At 46.0% G+C, this 22,848-nt stretch overlaps 2 protein-coding genes across 2 annotated transcripts; both read left to right on the forward strand.

Annotated features, from left to right (window-relative positions):
• Positions 1-6,125, forward strand: LOC131291088 (cytochrome P450 4c3-like). The gene is made up of 5 exons (XM_058320279.1): positions 1-229; positions 1,841-1,956; positions 3,998-4,280; positions 5,071-5,140; positions 5,219-6,125. The coding sequence occupies exons 1-5, from the start codon at positions 1-3 to the stop codon at positions 6,123-6,125; spliced, it is 1,605 nt and encodes a 534-aa protein (XP_058176262.1).
• A 3,963-nt stretch (positions 6,126-10,088) lies between these two features.
• Positions 10,089-14,853, forward strand: LOC131291089 (cytochrome P450 4c3-like). Its single transcript, XM_058320280.1, has 5 exons — positions 10,089-10,320; positions 12,610-12,725; positions 12,823-13,102; positions 13,815-13,884; positions 13,956-14,853. The coding sequence occupies exons 1-5, from the start codon at positions 10,089-10,091 to the stop codon at positions 14,851-14,853; spliced, it is 1,596 nt and encodes a 531-aa protein (XP_058176263.1).
• The last annotated feature ends 7,995 nt before the right edge of the window (positions 14,854-22,848 follow it).

A 22,848-nucleotide genomic window follows, 5' to 3' on the forward strand; every position in this document is an offset into this window, starting at 1 on the left:
ATGTACGACTGGTTCGGATTCGGCGGCCGGTGGACGATCAGGAAGGTGACGACACTGATGGCAGTCTTTCCGCCGGTCACGCTGGCGATGCTAGCGATCGTCTTCCTCGCCATGCTGGCGTTCAAGGCACGCCGGGCCAAGATGATCAAGCTGATCGACCAGATTCCCGGTCCCGTCTGCCTGCCGCTCGTCGGCAACGGTTTGCAGATCAACGTCGGCTGCAAGGATGGTAAGGGCGTCGACCTACAATCAACTTGCCTACCGCCTGCTCAATCAATGTACTCGAACGGTGTTGGAAGAAGGACTCAGAGGAAGTTAACTCATGGATCGAACTCTTAGTAGCTCCTGTAATCTGATCAATCAATAAAGTGTTTTGGAACTCCTCAAGATTTGCAGGATGGGGCATTTAGGAACCTTTTGACAACGGCAAATCCAAAGTCACAATATCTGACGGCTTATCCAAATTAGCTTATCCTTAAAAATGAGCATTTTGGAACCTTTTGATAACAACAAATCCAAAGTCACAATATCTGACGGCATATCCAATCCAGCTTATCCTTAAACATGAGCGTGAGCATTGCTTTGAAGGATTTTGAAGTCAAGGCACTAAACGGTCGGAAAAGAAGAGCAGATAGAGTACCGAGGCTGTGGTATCATCACCGAAAATGAGGACAAAAACAAAACCAAACCGACTTGGATAATCCATCATTCGTCTGTGTGTCATGTCGATAGTGCTGCAAATCTGCAATATCCGCCACGCGACATAGTTACAGAATAAGCAGATTGCGAGTATCAAAAAAGTCATCACCTCCTCAAACATGCTGGGGGGAAAAAAAAGAGGAGCGTTTCGCCGAACGAAATCGAAACTCGGGCAAAGATGAGAATGCGTTTGGGAGCTTGTTGTCGTGAGGCTGAAGCCGGATGGGCCCACGATCGTACCGTTACGCAACGCAGGCATCTGGATAGCCCATAGCCGAAACCCTGAAGTGCTGATACCGCGCTGTAACTTTTACCTCGTCATATTAATTTGATTCCACCACCCGGTTTTTATCCGGCTCGCGCGCATTGTGCAGCTCCCATGGGTCGCGTGTGTACGTGCGTGTGTGTGAATGCACGCGCGTGGGACCATCTTCATTGGCGTAGGGGAGACAGAGGTAGCCAAAATAGAAAAAAAAGGTCGGATTAAAACATATCGAAAACGGCCGAAAAGAAACCCAAAGTCCAAACGCTTTTAGTGTTCGGTTTTATGTGGGTCACCATTGAAATTCAAATGCAGCATAGATCCGACCGGTTTTTTTTTCTCTTTGTTTTATTTTGTTTTAACCTCCCCGTTTTGGTTATTACTTTCGATTTCGTTCGGCGACGGGAAGCGCGCATGAGATAACGCGGTTTAGGCCCTCGTTGTTGTTTTTTGTTTTTGTTTTCGGCATCCTCGATCGGGAAGTCTGACGCAGGAGGACGCGCCGATCCGTCTGCGGCTCGTATCGATTTCGTCGCCATCGTCGCGGAAAATAGAACCGCAGAAGGAGATTTGCAAATGAATCTAAAACGCAACGGCCAATTTAAATAAATAATGGAGTCAGGTGAGGGAGATAAATTTAAGAAAGACAAGATAAAATGGTTTAAAAGATAATTCGTCACAGAAGATTCGAGGTCTTTCTCTGTGACCTCACCGGGGGTGCGTTGAATTGAAATTTAAAACGACGCCGACTGTTATCAAATAGTTTTTAGTCAAATCAACACCTACTCTTCCCACAATTCTTTCAGCTGTATTTTATTTTGTTCAATGATTTTTGCTGCATGTTTGCATTGGGGTTTTTTTTTTATTTTTATTTCGCAGAACTGTTCGATCGCATCATAGCGTCAAGGAAAATGTTTGGCCGCCGTCACGGCATCAGCCGTGTCTGGAACGGACCAATTCCGTACGTGCTCATCTCGAAGGCGTCCGCCGTGGAGGTAAGTGACCCGAAAGTGTGAGGGAGAATAAAGATTTTTTGCATATTTTAACGATTTAAAAAAGCTTGTTAAAGCGAGCTACACCAAGTGCGAAATTGCACGCAATATTTGAGATATTTTATCAAGTAGTTAAACACAATAATGAGTACAATTCTTGTCAAAGTAAGCTTGATGTTGGTCAATTTGAAATTTATTATTGTTGAACTTTTTTTTCCTGAATACAATCTAAAAAGGTAAAAGAAATACCTTCATACCCTTATTTTCTGTCGTCGAAATCTTCCCGCAAAGAACGTACATTTTCCATTAAATATTGTGAAATGAAGAGTTAGATTAAATAACTCTGTTGAGATTCGTCCTAACGCGAGCGAAGAAAAAAGTACTTAAATTAATTATTCCGAATAACTGCTTCTTATTCGTATATTTTGTGGAACATTTTGCCCTAGCATGCCTTATTCATACCTTCGTCCCGGTGTCGATTGCAGAAGTCAGGGGTCATCGATCGCTTGGCTCCCAACGACCAGTCAGCTGATCGCTGTAATTCCCTTTTTTGGCCTTTATATTATCGATCGGGAATTCTTTTCTGAGCCGAATTGACACGAAACGATTAGGAACGAACATTTTTTGTAACACAAATGTTTGTAAGCAGCGAATTCTGCTAAACTTTTCTTCAATATACTTCCAACGACGTTCTGATGACGAGAGACAAGATGTGAATCAAATAATAAAAATTGACTGTCAAAATTTCATCGACTCTTAGCTATCAATTGATTTATAGTAATGGTAATTAAAACAAACAATGGTTTAAAACGTAAATCAAACTGGCGAATAATTAACAATCCAAAGTCTTGAAGGTACCAGTACTAAACATAAAAATTATATTTGATATTGTTTATACCCATTATAAACAAACGTCTTTAAAACATATTATTTGTTAAACATTGTAGTTTGTTAAATCCTCTCGAAAAACACTGTGTTATAATTCCAAAGGTCAGCACAACACATCGCATGCCTAAACAAACTCAGCAAATCGTGCGAAGTGTGTCAAAAAATAATTCGCCCATGGCGGTCATTCCACCGGGAAACATAATCACTCGCAACGTTAGTAGGTAACGCTGACTGAATGGAAATGATGGGTCGAAAAAGTAAAAGAAGCCGTTGGTAAAAACAATAACAATATTATAGATTGAAATTGAAAACCTTGCAGCAAATGCAAAAGCGCGCATGCATCACAAGGCGCAAATTGTCCACGCATTGGTTTTTAAACTGAGCGTCGGTTTTTGTTTTGCTGTTGTTGCTGCTGCTTGTTGACCGTCTACCCGATCTTTAATTCGGCTGGCAGAGCCGCGATCCGATTCGATTCCGCCGCGCCACGGATTATTGTTTGCGATGAATGCCGGCGTGACGAAAATGCGGCCTCCCCGCGCCGAAGGTCACGCACTCGCGATCGGCGAACGCTGGAAGAAAACACCAACACCATTTTCCATCGCCAGCCGGGGCAGGTACTATCAATTTACGCCGCGGGCGTTTTCCAGCGTCCGCTCGCTTCGCGGCGTTCGTCGAGTTCATCGACGCGGCCATGATGGCATTTTTGTCCGTGAGCCGTTACTCCAATTTCGAGGAAAATTGACATGGAAAATCGGATAATAAATACCACCTTCACCTTGGGCGAGGCGCCCCGGGCAGCAAGCGGATGGGCACAAGGGAGGGGCAAGAAGATGTTTGGGCTCCGCGAGAGTAACATTTCACTGGGTGTGTGTGTGTGTTTCATTCGTCTTGTAAACCATTTGGCGAGATTCATTTATATTAATTTTCAAACATTCAAACTTTGACAAGCTTTGAATGATTCAACAAATATTAATGAAACTCTAGTCATTCGAGGATATGGTAACACAATCATAAACTATGAACCCCTAATGGTTCATGAATCACTCAGTCAATGTCTCAGATCCGCCAATAAGGTGCAAAGAGTTATTCAGATTGATGAATCTAGCTATCACCTGACCCACATTTAATCACATCTGGATCTCTGGATTGTTTGCAGCCGATTCTGAGCAACCCGAAGCTGGTGGAGAAGAGCAACGACTACGAGTACATGAAGGCGTGGCTCGGTAACGGGCTGCTTACGTCGCCCGGTCACATCTGGCATCCGCGCCGGAAGTCGCTGACGCCGGCGTTCCACTTCAAGATCCTGTCGGACTTCGTGACCATCTTCCAGAACCAGGCGGACGTGCTGATCGAGAAGCTGGGCGAGCAGGCGCAGGTCCACCCGGAGGGCTTCAACATCGTGCCGTACGTCACCCTCTGTGCACTGGATATTTTCTGCGGTAAGCAAACATTTTGTAGCCCTGCTTTGTGAAGGCTTGAAACGATTTAAAATACTTCCCCTTGGGTAAGGTCTCTTCTATGTCTCTGCTCTGAACACAACCTTCCCTTTTCCTTCATAGCTTCAAAGATAAAGTTCTGTATTCGTTTTTTAAGCTTTTAGACCTGTGAAAAGGTGAGGCCTCTTGAATGTCTCTCCTTATTAGCCTCAAACATCTACGTTCCTTTTTTAGTTTCTGACGATTTTATAAAAATTGAAAAGACTTTGCTTCTCTGAACTCAACCTTCCTTTTTCCTCAAAGGTTCAAATTTGTACAGTTCTGTTTAAGTTTCTGAAGATTTGAAAGAAATCTATTTCTGCATAAATTTAATGCTTAGGTGAGATTACCTCTCCACTGCCTCTGTCTTGAACTTATCCTTCCTTCCTAACCTCAAATTTGCAAAGTTCCGTTTAAAACTTGACTTGGGAGATCTCTGCTATCTTATCTGAACTCAACATTCTCTTTCCTTCACAGCCTCAAATTATTGAAATTCTGTTTTAGTTTTTGAAGATATGATATAAACCTTTTTCTGCGCAAAGACTTTGCCGAGGAGACCTTTTGTATGTCTATGCTTTCAACTCAACCCTTCCGTTTCCTTCATAGTTTCAAATTCTTATCCGCTGCTCTAACATAAACCTAATCTTCCTTTTCCTATTTAGCCTCAAATTCTTATAGTCCTGTTTAAGACTTAGGCTTGGGAAACCTCTTGTATATCTATGATTCTACAACTCAACTTTCCCTTTTCTTCTAGAAACGGCTATGGGCTGCCCGGTATATGCCCAGCAAAACGCCAACTCCGAGTATGTTCGGGCGCATAAACAGTTGAGTACCCATTGGAATACTACCGCGCCAGAACTTCGACATTCTAACGTTATTTCGGGGTTTTCTCCTTCGTATAGGATCGGCCAAGTGATACGTAATCGGCTTCAGAAGATCTGGCTACATCCCGACTTTGTGTTCAAGCGAACGAGCGAGTTCCGTAAGCACCAGGAGTGCCTGAAGGTGCTGCACACCTTCTCCGATCGGGTCGTGCGTGAACGTAAGGAGGAGTTGCGCCGTCGCAAGGAGCTGCAGGCAGAGAGCAACAGCAACAACAATAACGAGGGAGAGGAGGAGGACACGGGCTACAAGAAGAAGCAGCTTGCGTTTTTGGACCTGCTGCTGGAGGGTTCGGGCCTGTCGGACCTGGCGATTCGCGAGGAGGTGGACACGTTCATCATCGGCGGCCACGACACGACGGCGGCAGCCATGGCCTGGATCCTCTATCTGCTCGGAGCCGATCCAGCGATCCAGGAGCGCGCCATCGCGGAGATCGATGCGGTGATGGGCGGCGATCGCGAGCGCCGGCCGACAATGGCCGAGCTCAACGAGATGAAGTACCTGGAGTGCTGCATCAAGGAGGGACTGCGGTTGTACCCGAGCATCCCGGTGATCGGGCGGCGCCTGACGGAGGACGTGCGCGTCGAGAACTACACCATCCCGGCAGGAACTACCGCCATGATCGTCGTGTACGAGCTGCACCGCGACGCGACCGTCTTCTCCAACCCGGACAAGTTCAACCCGGACAACTTCCTACCGGAGAGCTGCGCCGGGCGCCATCCGTACGCGTACATCCCGTTCAGTGCCGGACCGCGGAACTGCATCGGCCAGAAGTTCGCCATCCTCGAGGAGAAGTCGGTCATCTCGGCCGTGCTGCGGAAGTACCGCGTCGAGGCCGTCAATCGGCGCGAGGACGTCCAGCTGCTCTGCGACCTCGTGCTCCGCCCCAAGGATGGTCTCCGAGTGCGGCTCCACCAGCGCACCTGAGCTGCAACCCCTCCCTCGACGTTTAACGTTCGATAGCTTTAACGTCCAGCCCATCGTTTCAGTATTACCTGCTACTGCAACCACTCGTACTACGCGCTGAGCGCGTGTTTCAGGGAAACTCCCGGGAAAGGGCAAGAGTACAGTGTGAATTGGACACAGAATTTCTCCTCAGTACAGGTCAACACATACGAGGGACGAGGTGATACGAGTACAAAACAGAGTAAACCCACTAAGGAAAACCACACTATGGTCGGAATCGGGAACTGAATAAATATAAATAACTATCCAACATCTTCATTATATGCGTTAGTTTTTAACTTCGATTTCTTATATAATGTGTAGCAAGAACCCCGCTTGAAAAGACGTTGATAGTCCAAAACACGTGGTCGCTTCAACACGTGCTCAAACGCCATCAGTATCAGAGCTCGGTAAAGCTCTAGATGAGAGCTTTCGCACAAAAAACACCTATCAGCGCCTGAATATATGCAAGCTTCAGAGAGTCGGTTGATCCAGAAAAACAATAACTTGCAAGCTTTGGTATATGGAAATACAACACCGTTGTTGCACATTAAAACTTTGTTGCGTTTTCCCTTATCAGGGGTGAAAACCTTAAAAGGGCATACGAACAAGCTACAAACAACAACGTAGATCAACCAGCTCCAGAACGCTCGGCAACTCTTTTACCGACAAGATTTTGTTTCCAAAAACAGTCGGCTCTGAATCTCGTTCTTTTCGGTTTTTGTACTAGTTTTATTTATCTCACACTCACATGCACAGGCGTTGCGTACAGTTTTTAAAGAACACACAACATTAAAGAATTGAAAGTTGCCACTCTTGGTTACGACATAAGGAATCGAATGATAAAATCAGGCGTATTATAAAATACCTGCATTTGATTGACAACTACCTACCAAAGCTGAACAAGGGACACTCCTCGACGTCTTATACATTACATTTAGTTCAATTATTCCAAAACGGACAAGTCTTTCCCCAGCCCGCCGAGCTAATTAACTCATTAATGGCCAAATATAGTAAATCCACCAAAAGCGGCAAGATGTACGAAACATTTCTTCTCAGCAATGATCTGGTAGAGAAATGAGAATATACATGATGCATTTCAATTACTTTGTATTGTTTAAAGAATGAAGAAAACAAGCTTTCGTACGAATGAAAAATGGAAGTTTGAGTCAAATTAACTTTGTTTGTTAAGTTTGTAATGTTTACAACGTTAGAAACCAACTTATCCAGTGAATATAATAACAAGTAAGGGACAATTCCAAAAAATTTAATTAGTTATCTGTAGGACTTCTATTATTTCATTCTTTTTATTTTCGAATTCGAATTCCAAACAGGATTTTTCTTTTTGTGTTCATTTTATAAGGTGTTGATCGGATTATTTACCTTCCCATGTGAGTTGTTTGTAATAAAACCTTTCTGTAAAAATAGAGCTTTTCGTATGAGTGATGTGCATCTTACTTTTGAACTGATTGATTTAAATCCTCGCGCATTGTTTTCGTAACTCTTCTTTATTTGAATCATTTACAAGGATTCTAATGCCGATCAAATGAATGAGTAAGTAAAAGAGTTGCTAGTCACCACAGCGATTCGAATCCCCACAGAGTGTTGAACTCGTGCAAGGAATCGAATAACAATTAGGGATTCGAATCTCAAGCAGGGGCTCGAATCCCATAATAGTAGAATAGACTAGAGGGAAAGTATGCTCATAATGTGTTTGCATCTGGTTGAGATTCACTATTATTATTCACTATACGAATCGCTGTTAGTAACTCATTTTTCAAGTTTTCAATCACAACAGAGGAACTAAAACATTCTAATCATCATGTTTTGTTCAGTTTGATTCAAATCTCTAAAAAGAGTTGTTATTCTCACTATGTTAAATGACTAAAACACTTCACGTTTCAGATATATATTTTACTCAAAATAAAAGTACATTGAAATGGTACAGTGAAACCGTTTGTGTGCCTTTTTTACATACAACCGAAAATTGGCAGATGCACCGAATGTGTAATACGAAGAAAATTTGCAAACCTTTAAACCCACGATGAAGTAACAGTGACTCGAGAAATGGGGGGGCGAAATGAAACTTTACCGACGCACCGAAGCCACCGAAGGACACAATAAAAGCAATTAACTAGGAAACGTTATCACACTGGCCGTATTCGGCCAACGTCAGGCCTTTATCTCCTGTTTTCGTGAATGGTACAGGGGTTTACACTTTGCCGCAGATCAAACTGGGTCGGAATCGAATCAAACTGGGTCGGATTGAAACGGAATCGATAGTTTAGCACAAAAAATTCGGAGATTAATTACTTGGAACAACTTTCATTAGAGTTATCCCTTAATTAAAGCCATGTGTTTTATTCATTTAACACGTTGACTGCCAAGCGTTTTTAGTACATTCCTTTTTGATAACATTGGTCCATAACATTTATTAAACAGACCGTTTTCGAAGGTCACGCAAAGACTTAACTTCCCAAAAAAAGTGTTTTTGATATTATTATAGTTTTTATAGTTCATTTTCATTTATTTTTGAGCAAAAGATTTTTAGAACTAATGTTGCTGTCATCGTTTTGGATAACACGGCTTGTCAAAGTGTTAATTAACAAGATAATATTAATCTACAGTGATGTTTATTTAAGAACTTTTGTGCAATGTCGATTTCGATCCATCAACTAATACAACTAATTTAATAGATGGAATACCGTGAAGGTCATTCTTGTAAAATGACGTCATCAAGCATGCAAGTATAAATCATTTATGACAACGGTTTGATAAATTATCGTTCAAAGGGATATTTGAAGGGGTTTAAAAATAAAAATTCAAACCCAACAACCTATCCGCGACCCAATTCGATAAGCTCTGGTTTATCCCAGTTTCGCATCTGGCAGGTAGACAGCCACCGAGCTGGTGTTCGGCTCAAGTTCACCAGGTTCGCATCTTCCTTCCCAAAATGTCGATGGCGACCTTCACCGGCTAGCGGGCGCGTGCGTTCACCATGTAACGGTTCGGGCTGGTTGTTTTTCTCCCTCCCTGCCGGGAGCGTTTACATCCAACACGTCATCCCGAGCATGATGGTACACCCTCGGCTAGTGTTACTTCGGCGTCCGGGCCGTCCCCCGTTTCGGCATCGTCCGGGAATGCGTGCGCAGGCGGAGGGGTCTGTGTCAACCCGCCGTACCAATGTCAGTGAACGGTCAACAACAGGCCGAACGCGCATGTTCGCTGAGTGCAAGTGCAGTGCGAAACACTCGACGGGGCTTGCCGAAATTGCAATCCCACATTGTGCAAGTCGCAAGGTCGGCGTTAAGAAATATTGTGAAAGGCATCCGAGGCTCCCGGGACCCGCTCGCTCGCAGGATTGGGCGTTTTTTCGGACCACTTCATTAGCCAGCAAGACACCGCCGCCGGAGGAACCCGTTCGGTACATCGCCATCGCGTTAGAGCTCCCTGAAGAATAGAACCCCGAACACACACCGCAGAAGAAAAACAAACCTCGGCGAAATGTGCGAACAGAGTAGGATCGCGGATCTTTGGTGACGCCCGTAACGCATCGTAACACTTCCCGGCGCCATTAGAGATTCTGCTCGGCGCTTCCGCAGGTGTGCGAGTTTGTTCGTGCCCGCGCTGTGATGCGCTGAAGATGAACGCCTGTATATAAATGCGAACGCCGAGGGTTCGCCTCCGCTTAGTGTGTCCGGAGCTGGTGAGGTGTGAAGAAGATCTGTCCCCAAAACTGAAGATCCCCCCGAGCTAGGGAAAAATACCACCCAGGAGCGAGCTCCTCAGTTCGGTTTGCGGAGTGGACGGTGCCACCGCCTGTCTAGTGCTAAAAGTACGATCAAATACGCGGTGTACACTGTGTGTGGTGTGCGTGTGAACGATAACGTGTTGACGGGTGATTCTCCAACCCTTTCGAGCGAAAGGATCGCTAGGGAAAGACCCATGACGCTGGAGAGTGTTCTGGCCGGGACGGAACCGTTGTGGAGCCGCCCGATACCGAGAGCCTTCCTGCTCGTGTCGCCCACGAGCTGGATCGTGCTGCTCGCCCTGGCCGTCTCCTGCGCCATCGTCTACCGGCAGAGGTCGCGGCTGGTCAAACACATCGACCGCATACCCGGCCCCGCCGCCCTGCCCCTGCTGGGCAACAGTCTGCAGTGGCTGGTTGATCGCGATGGTAAGCACCAATTAGCGCGTAGTTGAACTCATGAGGTTCTAATGTGCGAAGCAGGTCGCAGTACTAACAGTCATGACCCCGAAAGCCGCTTTACTTCAATCAACACTCATCGATCAAAACAGGAAGCAGCTGTGTGGTATTAAAATCGGATCACATTGCTCTTCTGATTACATGGTGCGATGGTGTATGAGTGTGTCTGTGTGCGTGTTTATTAGTGGAATCACTTCATCCAAATCTCTCTGCGAAACCGGCTCATCTCCCGACTTGGATTCCTCGGAAATGGGAGGACATTTATTTTGCCTTCAATGTTTGCTTCCTGCCTCCGGCCAAGTGCTTCACCTCTGACGGCGATGGATCGGTTGTTCGCGTCAACCTTTTTTTCGGGCCACCGTACCGTCCATTTAGCCTTGCCAACCGACCGACACCGAGGCACTATAAATTATCACGTTTGCTCGTTTTGCGTCACCAGAGTTCGAGCCACTCGGGTGAATCGTACCCGCCCCAGGAATCGGCTCCACGCCATCCGTCAGGTTTCGCGTGCTGGGTTGTTTTGGGGGTTATTAAATTGTAGCCCATGTCTCCGCAAGGCTCGTGGTCCAGAGTTCTCGCGCTTTCTACGCATCTGCGTGAACATTAGTCTTACCCGCGAGCAGCCTGCCCTTAGAAACAGCCTGCCTCCGATGTCGCCAGCTCCGGACGTGACTCCCGGGGGGGCGGAGAATTTCGGCCGTACATCCGTCAGGCGTGACTAATGATGATGGACTCCCCCCCTGCTACGCGCTTCCTCCGCCCTCGACTGCTTCGCTGCCTAACTAATGAGCCGAGGTACGCTGGGCGTCGCACAAAAACAGTCGCGCCATCCGTCAAATAAGTGCAACTGCACGGCATAATTAATTTGATTTTCTAATCCATCGGAGATCGCGCTGCGTAGTGTGTGAGCGTAGTGAACCAAACAACGAGTGAGTGAGAGGGAATGAGAGAGAGAGAGAGGAGCACAAGGTGTCGAGGATAATTGGTTGCCATTTATCGAAGTGTGCTTGGTGTGTGTGTGTGTGTGGAGAAATGGCGCCGAATTTCGTCAACCTGCAGCCAGAGTGCTGCATATTTTTAGGACCAATTATTTAAAAACGCGCATCCATAAATCGTCCGCTCCGGAGGAGGGGACCGTGCGGGGAAGGGAAGGAATATCAGCATCATTACCTAGCGATTAGCTCCCTAACGGATCGGAACGTCAAACGGTGGCGATCCACCTACAGGCTAGACTTTGGTTATCTAGGGCACAAGCCACCCAATGTCAGAGTATGTCAGTACCTTGACTAAGTGATACGCAAATCGCCGCAAACCATCAACCCACCGTTCGCAAAGGGCACCGAACGTGGGTACCAGTCAGTTTTTGGGATAAAGTGAACGGATGCTGCAAGCACCTGATTACATCTCTTCGCCTCCTGATCGGGCGTCGATGGCCTTGCCTTCCGCCCAAGGACACACCTCGGACCAAGGGGGCGGGATTCCGACGTCTGCTTTCTTGATTAATACTTTTCCTCGGCCTTGGGCACGGAATTGCGGAACACTTATGAGCCTTATGACTTGGGCGCAAGAACTAAGATGATGTTTTTAAAGGCAGTCCTTGGCCAATTTCGGAGTAAAATCAATTAACATTTTAAATGTCTTTCGTCGGTGGACTCGGTGATACCAACTCCTCACAAATCAACCTACAATATGCGATATCTGAGGAGTTGCACAGCAAGCTTACAAGGCGTCGCCGTATACTTCGTACTTTCTTTAGTTGGTGTACTCTGATGCTTATTTAATTCCTTTAACGCCCGGGGAAGTTCAGCCCGATGAGTTCATTCACGCCACCGACCTGTCAAGGAAGTGATTGCTCGCGGCTTACCCGCCGGTGGACGGATTATGCTCGGCGGCATCATTTATGGTCATTAGCGACGATCCACCTTCCCCCTCCCACGGAGGTGGAGGTCACCTGGATCGTTTGCCTTCCCAGTATAGCACTTTACGACTCCCTTTGAACCCGCTCTTCCGTGAATCTCTTCTTTCACGCCTGGATTGGGGCGGTCCAGAGCAAGTTGTTGATCTTGTCTCGGTCTTCAGGTCTGTAACGTCAAGAAACGCTGGTACTTACCTTTTCGAAAAACGAACCATGCAGTCCAATTGCATACATTTAGGCGCGAAGAGGATCAAAAGCTCCCAATGCGGGTGACGCCACGGAATGCAATGCAGTTGATGCGCTTTGGTTTATTCATTTCTTTATTGTATAACCCGCACGCGCAGAGATGTTCAACGTGATCACCGGTGCCAGGAAGCTGTACGGGCGCCGACAAGGATTCAACCGCGTGTGGGCCGGCCTCAAGCCATACGTTCTCATTTCAAAAGCCACCGTAGCAGAGGTATGCTAATTGTTTCGTTCTTGTGAGCGGGTTTCGCTTCGCCAGCCACTCAGTTTGACGCTAATATTTCATTCCCGGCTCCCTCGCCCTACTGCAGAAGATCCTCTCGAGCTCGAAAAATATCGAGAAAGGGCGCGACTACGATCTGCTGAAGCCGTGGATTGGCACCGGTCTGCTGACGAGCCACGCCGCCAAGTGGCACCTGCGCCGGAAGCTGCTGACGCCGACATTCCACTTCAAGATACTGGCCAACTTCGTCGAGGTGTTCAACAAGCAGAGCACGGTGCTGGTCCGGCAGCTGGCGAAGCAGCTCGGCAACCGGGATGGGTTCGACTGCACGATCTACGCCACCCTGACCTCGCTGGACATCATCTGCGGTAAGGTTGCTTCTCCAGTATTCCTATCTAATCAATCATTGCTTGGGGTTCCATCGAATCAGCTAAAAAGAGATACGATCTGACAAATCTGTTCTTTATTGCTTGTAGAGCCATGGATTTCAGATACTGGTTATGACTTTCTAGATTCTTTTAATCCTATATTTCCATACCGTTGTGCAGCTGTTCAAAATTCCAGGATAAAAATGGAAGGAAAGGGAGTACTAAAGTTTTATGACAATGTGAAAATAAAGTCCACTATAACCTTATCCAACACAATTCGCTACATTGATACGAGAAGTCGCAGGTTAGAAGTATGCTTCGGTGGGCGATTCTCCTCTGTTCTATGACACTTCGTGCGTGAAAGAGTTAATTTAAAACTAGTCACGATATGCGTTGAGTGTTACTGGCGACAGGAAACACAAAAAAACGGGTTTTGCGTCGCAGTGTTACATAATGGATGTAGGGGTTCGTGGGGTAATATACACCCATTAAGGGAAACTAATAAGTTATCAAACGTGTTGTGCCTTATGAATCCTCAGCTGAGTAGTCAGGAAAATTGCATCAGAACCAGTCTAAACTGGTGAGACTCACAGGTTGACCATATTTTAGTTCACCCTGCAAGGGTGACTACTTTTTTCGCGTATTTCATAAGAGGTTGAGAAAGGTGCGTTTCACCCCAGCCACCCTTAATCGATTCCTTTTGCCGTTGCAGAGACAGCCATGGGTTTCCCCATTCACGCACTGGAGCAGTCCGACTCGGCATACGTCAAAGCACACGAAAAGTAAGTGATATCGAACAGCATGTGGAAAGTGTGGAAGCTGAGCTGACGTTTCGTTTCTCTCGCGCGGATAGGATAGCGGAAATCATTCTCGATCGCTTGCAGAAATTCTGGCTGCGCCCGGACTTCATATTCCGGTTCACCAAGGCGTACGCGGAGCACGAACGCTGTCTGAAGGTGCTGCACGATTTCGCCTACCGCATGATCAGTGAGCGCCGGGAGATGTACAGGGAGCGGAAGCGAAACGCCGAGCGGCAGGTGGAGGAAACGGAGGAATTGGTGGGAAAGAAGCAGCTAGCCTTTTTGGACCTGCTGCTGGAGCTTTCGGAGGACGGTCAGCTGCTGACGGATGCCGACATACGCGAGGAGGTGGACACGTTCATCCTGGGTGGGCACGATACAACGGCGACGGCTCTCGGCTGGATCCTGTATCTGCTCGGGACGGAGCCGACGGTGCAGGAGCGGGTCCATGCGGAGATCGACACCATCATGGGTGGCGACCGGGAGCGCTTCCCGACCATGCAGGAGCTCAACGAGATGAAGTACCTGGAGTGCTGCATCAAGGAGAGCCTGCGCCTCTTCCCGAGCATCCCGATGCTGTCGCGCTCCCTGGTCACCAGTGTGGACGTCGACGGGTACCATATCCCAGCCGGCACCAACGCGGTGATCATGCTGTACCAGCTCCACCGCGATCCCGAGTACTTTCCAAACCCGGAGAAGTTCTACCCGGACCGCTTCCTGCCAGAAAACAGTGCCGGCCGGCATCCGTACGCGTTCATCCCGTTCAGCGCTGGACCGCGGAACTGCATCGGCCAGAAGTTTGGCGCACTGGAGGAGAAGGCCGTACTTTCGGCCGTGGTGCGCCACTACCGCATCGAGGCGGTCCACCGGCGGGAAGATCTCGTACTCTACGGCGACCTGGTGATGCGCACCAAAGATGGGCTCAAGATACGCATCTACAAGCGTGACTGATCTGGACGTTCAGATCTCTGAGGTCAATATTTTTCTTCGCTGTCGTCACTGGTGGTTGTAAGCCTATTCGAACAACACTGTCATCTACGAAGGTACCTCAGTTCTGGAAGCAAAGACTGCCATGTTTGACAAGCTAACAATACCAGGATATAAGCCGCAGAAGTCTTACACATAACGTATTATTTAAGGTATGGTTTATGAATAAATATGTAATCGTTTCCTTTTTGCAGCCAATTGCTATCTATTTGATATCCAATATCAGAGGTGTTGCGTCAATATCATCCAAAACAGTCCCAAACACCTAAACTATCAGGTATTAGTACTACGGAAACGAAAATCTCATAACAGGAAGACCTACGCACCAGAAATGTTTTTTTCCCGCCAATGTGACAAAAACCACAGTCACCGCCCTAGTTCCGGCTGTATACCACATCGAAGGTAGGTGTCAGGAAGTACCTTCGCCCCTGGTGGTGTTAATTGCCCGAGCGTACGTTAATAACGCGATCACTAACAGCTAACATTCTTCGCGCCGAACCCCGACGAAGCATTCGGTCAAGGTTACCGATGGTGAAGACGACTCTTTAGCACCCAGAAAACTGTATCATCCGGCAGGTCGTGGTAAAAGAAGAGTAATGTAGCTGTTTGCCGCTTAGTGGTCCAATTTGTTCATGGTTGAGCCGAGTCTATTTGGTGAATTGATGAAACGTAACGTAAACACGTACGATAATCTTCTTTACAATTACCTGAAAGGTCATTGCCCTCAGCTGAACATTGCTTGGACAAATCGTTGGGAAGATCGGACAGTTTGCGTACAAGAAAAGAAAAGCCCTTGGTTACGGTGTTCTCAATCAAGACACCTCCAGTTGTTTACATTCCGTTTTATCCTGTCCTTTTATCGGCATAAATTCGGTTAAGCGATGTTTTATTACACAATATCCGACTTTCCGTACTGCCAGTGCAATATTTACAAATTGCACACAAAACGACGAAACTCGTAAACAAAACAAACATTGCAGTGGCGAAAGCGACTGACAGCTGTCGTCCTCTCCCCGATGTCAAGGACTTTCCCCGATCAAAGGTCTCTGTCACCGATCGGTTTCGGTCGGTCGGTGTTCGGTAAGCTCGGCCCCGCAAAAGAGGAAAATCAAAAAAGGAAAATTGGTGAAACAAACAAAGTAACACCACGCAGAAGCGGCGCGGGTCGAGCATCAGGACGCTAATTGAATTCATTCATGCCGTGTCCGCTTAATGTGGAAGCATTAAATGGCTAATCATGGCCGGCGCACACGCAGATTATGGTAATTGGTGTCGTGCAAGTGCATTTAATTCCATAGTACGAAGCAGAGGAAGGGACAGACAACGCGAGAGAAGGAAAAAGAGAGCGGATCCCGATCGGGTAGAAAAGGCAGGGGTTAAAGTTCGAGCGAAATTCCAACCTCAATTGCCGTCAGGCTTCCAAAAGTGCGGCCCCACCGTGGAGGGCAAGCGATCAATCAATCGATCACCCCTCGGCCCCCACCACCGTGCGCCCGCGGGAAAAGGCTTAATTCGTAAAACACAAAAGAAAAAAGGAAAACCCCATTTTTTCCCATTAATGCGCCCTTAATGAGGAGCCCGGGTTCGGGCAAAAAAGGTCACGTTCCGTTTCGAGGCGGCAAACCGAGCAAAACGAGTGCGCATCCCTCGCGGAACGGATTGTTTATCATTATGATCGAAGATCGCTATGCACACTGTTTGCATAGCGCAAAGTGGACGGCAATAAGGAAGTGGCGGTTAATGAGGGCATTTTACCTCCCCAGCGATATATATATATATGTTTATGCGTACACGCACGATAATGTTGCTTTCGGCATGCGCGTTTGCATGTGCGAGTCCGGCAGGTGAAATAAGAGCACTCGGAAACGAGCATTCCCCCCGCGATCGATCGGCGCGGAACTAATGGGGCCCATCATGATGCTTTGCCTTCCGTTGTGGTGACGGGCGAATTTTCATGCCCTTTAGCAGCTTCGCTACCTTCTCTTCCATCGGGTTGCTGCTTGACATTTGGAACTATGGTTGAAATATAAAGAAATTAGCAAATTTACGGTAAGCAATCAGCAAAATAAATTAATTTACAGTAATTCATCTACATCTACTACCTAAGTTAGAAACATTAATTTTGTAAACAATTTTAGAAAATTTAATAAACATTCGATCATCAAACGAAACAAACAAATAGAACAAAATAAATCCGCTAAACAGTGTTCAACAAAACTAAGTGATAATTTCAGTTCGATAACATGACGACTAATAAAAGAAATCGAACATGTAAATAGAAATGTTAGTTGAGACAGTCGTTGTAATTTGATCAATTTTTTCGATTGACGCCATAAATGCATACAGCATTGTTGATATAACCAATGCCCAAAAGTTCTTTTGACTTGATTTGTATGTAAATTAACAGATCATTTCCGTGCTGAGGCTTAATAACGTTGAGAATTAAGAAAAGTGTTCTCGATAGTATTTTCTCTCTTTTCAGAATTACTTATGATATGGAAAATATGTTTAGTTTCAGTTTGATTTACTTTATTCACTTCATAACTTAATCAACAGGATACTGTATGTTACATTACTTTCCTTTTAAACAAATTGAAAACAAACACGAAAACGGCAATAAGAAAAATAAATATGTTTCAAGAATACAATATTTACAATGTCATGATATTTTACTGGTAATACAGTAATCTTTTAAAAGACTCAATATATTTCGCCTGTAATTTATGTTTGAAGCATATTTCAAACAGAACTGCAAAGTTATTCACAGACTAACACATTTTGCAGTGTTTTATAGTCTTAAGGGAATCATAATATTCGTTTTAAATTCTTAAGAATTGCAGTATACTAGTACAATCAGTTTGGAAATGTTGGGGGTTTATCTCTTGAACACTCCGTAGAAAAGCAAAGAACATTACTTTGGTATTGATTTATTCTTAAAAGTTGGGGTTTTCCCACTATTGGTACTAGCACTATTTAGGGAACACTTATCCTATTACTTTTTATTTTTTAAAGTGTTTTACAAATTTTCACATCGTATTTATGCTGAGGTATTGCGAAAAGGTTATTTTCTACAATATTCTCTACTCGTGGATTTGATTCGGAGAGTTTGGCGAAAGGGGAAAAATTGCGCACTATCCAGCACCGACATCGGTTGTCAAATAACGAACAAGATCCTGTCACCGTAGGCTCCATACTCGGCCTCTACCCCTCTCCGGAGTCGGTCAGTCACATGCCACCGGTGATCCCCTTGAACGGTACTGGAAACGGAATTGATTTGATGGAGGAAAACTGTCCATTTTATTACCCGCGCGACTCCATTCCGTGACCATCCGGCCGGAAACCTTCGGATGTCCCGTCGAGAACCGTAGGCCGGCGCACGAGGGACGCCAGCTGTGGACGGTATGGGTGGCCAAACACAACAATCAAAACGGGGGAGGGCGTAATTGTACGTAATAAAATTTATCAACAACCCCCCCTCCCCGCCGGACAAACAAAACCACCTGAACAACCGAAAAACCAAAGGTCTTGACCTTCGTGCGGCCTGAGGTCGCGGGCACCTTGCGCGACCAAGGAAGAGGCAACGAGAGCAAAACACCGGAAGCCCGGCCCGCTGGCATCGGGTGCCAACATTACATTGTAAACGTCACCTCGCGTGGTTTTGCGCCGGGTAATTATTGGGCCGCGGCGGCCACGGTGGCTCGCGGGCGAAACGTTCGACGACAGTCGGAGTCCGCCTTCGAGCTCACAAATTGCAATTAGTTAGGCTGGGCGCACTGATTTTTGCGCTCTCTTGCTTGCCGTTTCGCTCCCGTGCACCACGGCGGCGATCCCGTACAAACCAACCGGGCACAATAGTTGCCGGTTTTCGCCAGAGGAGCCGACTAACCGACGCTTGCATATTTCTTAGTAGATACTAGAAATAAAAAAATACTATCCAAAAAGTTCACTTCTTTCTTGAAATATTTCCTCGACTCGAAAATACCTCGACTAAACAGTGTTGCAACTAGCAATACAATTATCAAACTTGAACAATGACCTGAAGCCTAGAGAGACTAACTTTTAAAGACATACATATGACTTATAATAATATATTTATTGGCTATACAAATTAATAAACACATACTCAAAAAACACCAGAAATAAACACGAATAAGAAATAAACTTGATTTGGATCATCGAAGTTGCTTTTCTCGGTTTACATCCGTGAAAAGGAACACGAAATGTGAAAAATGTCATAAGCTTTCCTTTTTTGTATATTCTATTTGTATAACAAATAAGACAAAAACAAAATCGTGTTTTCCACATTTTCAAACTTGGTTGTACAAACAAACAGGAAAAGCAAGCAACACTACGCTGAGTATGATTTCTATGTAAAAAGCATCTGCAGTGGCAGGCACTCAAAGTCGGAAGCTTTAAAATTGTACAGTTTTTATTTATTAGTCAATTAATCTTCTTCCTCGGAGTTGTTGGCGATACGAAACTTCACAATATACAAAAGAGCATCTAAAAACTCATAATTTAAGGAAACATTAGGAATTTCTATCACGACCAATCGAAATGATTACTGGTAGTTTCGCACTCAATTTCAACAAACTAGTGTATGTTTATCGTTTATTCTATTTGAGTTATGTTTTTGAATAATTTCAGCATTTAATGCTATCATTCGGTCCAACGGTACATATTGGACATTGAACAAAGTAGTCGCAAGCCAGTTTGTAACGATAACAGCCGCAAGGTACATAAGCCTCAGTTCATGTGTGACAATCCTCTGAATTTAAGCATATTAATAAGGGGAGGAAAAGAAACCAACCGGGATTCCCTGAGTAGCTGCGAGCGAAACGGGAGAAGCTCAGCACGTAGGGTCGGCGGCCCGTCCGTCTATCCGATCTGGATTGATACGACATACATTGTTCACTGCTACTTCTTACAGGTAAAAGACCTGCTTGAACAAAATTAACCGATACTCAAGTTTCATAGTTTTTACATTGTTTAACTTACAGTGGTATTCATATTATTCAACCAGTTAAAGCAACTGGTCTCGGAAGAGTTAGTCAAAAGTTTTGTTTTCAATACTGAAATAAATGTTGTTCCTTCCACTTTATAGTAATTTCAATGTAAAATCAACTTCGCTGAAATCATTTCACATAAAAAAAAACTTATTGCGTTCGAAAGGTACCAGATTGGTCCAAATGGCGGTTCCGGTAGTTTTAATGTTGAATGTTGAACATATTGAAAACTACCCAAAAATAGTAATTTAAATTTTGAGTAACGTTAAAATTGGCATTTACTACTAGCTCGTAACCTTTCTTGGATTTTTCCAAACTAATTTCAATGAAAAAAAGGTATTTCAAAAATTCTCACTGTACGGGGTGTAAAGCAAAGTCCGTCAGGCACTGTAAACGGCAGCGCTTCCTTTCGCCCGATCGGCCATTGCCGATAAGCATTGGTCGGATTCCGATTGGTTTGATTGCTAACCTCGGCTGCTTATTAAATCATCTCTCGCTAATGGCGCTAACCGCGCGAACTCATGCACGAACCGTGCAGGACATACAAGTACGGCTTAAAGAGAAAGGTTCTGATTTGGGCTTTGAGTAGAATTTCGATTTGGTTCGATGGAGCACTGCTGCATGACGCTTCCCGGTTGCATCTCGCGCACTTTAAACAACCGTACGGCTGGAGCGTCCGAGGGCGTCGTGCGGTTTTCCCGGCCTCTGAACTCGCGGGCTTCAGGCGAAAAAAGATGTAGTCGGCAACGCCTTTGCAAAAGTGCTGCGGGCATATTTGTTCGAGGGTGTTCCGACATGAGGTGGACTTTGCGCGCCTTGATGCCTTGCGCTCGTCCGTCGTGGCTGCTGATCGATTCCGACAGGTTCAAGGGCACGGTCCATGGTCAGTAAGGAACCCTTCAGCGAGACGTAAGGGTGGACGCGGAAGGGGGAGAGGGGGGGGGGGGGGGGAGGTTGGAAGGAATGATTCCGAGCGTCGATTGGAACACTCCCATTTTGACACTTGGCACACAGGGCACGGACTGCCGGAAAGAAAGGATTGCGCTATGCCTTATAGCACGACGTCCCTGTTGGGCGGGAACGACACGGAAGGACCAAAACAAACTATACGCGCACGCAAAGAAAGAAAAACCCAAATCTACAAACCTTTCCTGCATCGGATGCGAAAGAAAGCGAACAACAAGAAAACGGCACCGTCGTGGGAATAAAACCAACCACAAGTTGGAATGGAATGAGTTCATCAGCTTTTCGAATTAAGCGTCGTTTCTTCAACTCCCCCCTCTTGAGGGAAGGACAATTAGCTGGGCGGAATTACGGAACGAGTGGCGGGGAAGGAGAAATGAACATTGAGAAGAAAAAGAAAACAAAAAACACGAGCCAACAACGTCGAAAGGGCTCCGTTTCGCCCGACTCCGGGAAGGTGCGAAGAACATTTATTATTAATGATCATATTAACGCGCCAATGTCCATGATAGATGCGCGCCCCGTTTATCAGTAGGAAAGGGGAGCTGTGGGGCACGGGAAGAGGGGGGGAGGCCCGGAGTGTATTAAGATACACATTCGTCATACACTGCGTGTTGACAGACTTAATAATCTCTTAAAAGCTTGTTAATAAAAGTCAACTCCGAGCTGCATCACCTTGCAACGCAACAGGATCACATATCACGCTGGAAGTTCTCGTCGTAGCTGTTGGCCGTTCGACTTCTAGCTGCAGTACCTTCCGCATGCCGGACGTTGCGGGCGACAATGTGTTTGTCGCAGGTATTCCAACTCTGGAATTTGAGAAACACCAAAATCCTCCCAATTTAGCTTGTCGTTAAAATATATTCAAAAGATTTTTAAATCGTAATGGAATTGCGGATCCCAGAGATTATTTGCGATCGCAGTTTCGTTTGGAATTAATCCACTACAGGATAGGCACGTTTCACTCGTAGTTTGTAGTTGGACTGATTCAGTAAAAGAATCGCACGTCAGGATAACAACAAATCAAAACTTATTCTGTCGCACGCTTGCTAAACGCCTTTAATAAAACTGTTTGCGCGACTTCATCAATTGAAAACTTTGGTCGAGTGATTGAAAAAAACATAGAAAAAGAGAACGAAAGAGAAAGATATAGAGATGCCAATAAATGCCAAATGCAACAGGATGGTGATGGCGTGCAATGCGCTGAACTCCATCATTTCCAGTACATTTCCGGTTTTATCAGAAGAATGTCGAAATGTAGAAAATTCAAACAAACATCACGAGCGGGTAATATCAAACCCCCAAAAACCCGATGGTAACGAAATGCCGAACAGCGAGTAGTGGACAGCATCTTTACCGCCGCGATCCGTTTCGCCGCACGCTGTCCGCGTCTGGTCCTCCCCACACCTGTCGGCTCCAACCTTTCGGCGGCCCTTTCGCCGTAGATCCCCGATTCTCCGTCTCTCGCACACGCCCGCAGAGCTGGAGCCTAATCTTCGTATTCTCTTGCGCGCGCGCGAACGTTCCTTTCACACGAACGCCACCATCACCAACGCTGTTTGGACGCACGCGCGCAGCTTATAAATATTGGACCATCGGAAATTGACGAACTTAGTGTGCGGCTGGCAGCGGAGACATCAGTGGGTTCATTGTTGCGTTCGACGGAGGTAGCCGGAGATTAGCGCTTCGGACGTTAGACTGACAATTGCGACGCGCGTGTTTTGCGTGGTGTTCTTCCAGCCTCTAGCCAGGTTGCCTATCCGCTATATCTGAGCCTTGCCTGGCGATGGCCTCTCCTTAACGGTGTGTGTTTGTACTTTGAAGTGGTTAGAACAATCTAATAAGTTGTGTGGTTATTTGTGCAGTGTCGTGTGCCGTGTACGTTCAGCTCCAGAAACTGTCTCCGATCTGCAGATCAAACGAGTCCTCTATCAACACTGACCACTGTCCAGGTGAAGCTCCCGTGAAATCTCAAGCCCTTGTCCTGACC

The sequence above is a fragment of the Anopheles ziemanni genome, chromosome X, assembly GCF_943734765.1.
Source record: "Anopheles ziemanni chromosome X, idAnoZiCoDA_A2_x.2, whole genome shotgun sequence".
Lineage (NCBI taxonomy): Eukaryota > Metazoa > Arthropoda > Insecta > Diptera > Culicidae > Anopheles > Anopheles ziemanni.

Bases quoted from the DNA above. Each gene is read 5' to 3' on its own strand.
- LOC131291088 (XM_058320279.1), top strand. From the start codon at position 1: ATGTACGACTGGTTCGGATTCGGCGGCCGGTGGACGATCAGGAAGGTG. The intron at 230-1,840 runs GTAAGGGCGTCG...TTTATTTCGCAG, and splicing joins CAACGTCGGCTGCAAGGATG to AACTGTTCGATCGCATCATA. The intron at 5,141-5,218 runs GTTGAGTACCCA...TCCTTCGTATAG, and splicing joins TATGTTCGGGCGCATAAACA to GATCGGCCAAGTGATACGTA.
- LOC131291089 (XM_058320280.1), top strand. From the start codon at position 10,089: ATGACGCTGGAGAGTGTTCTGGCCGGGACGGAACCGTTGTGGAGCCGC. The intron at 10,321-12,609 runs GTAAGCACCAAT...CCGCACGCGCAG, and splicing joins GTGGCTGGTTGATCGCGATG to AGATGTTCAACGTGATCACC. The intron at 13,103-13,814 runs GTAAGGTTGCTT...TTGCCGTTGCAG, and splicing joins CTCGCTGGACATCATCTGCG to AGACAGCCATGGGTTTCCCC.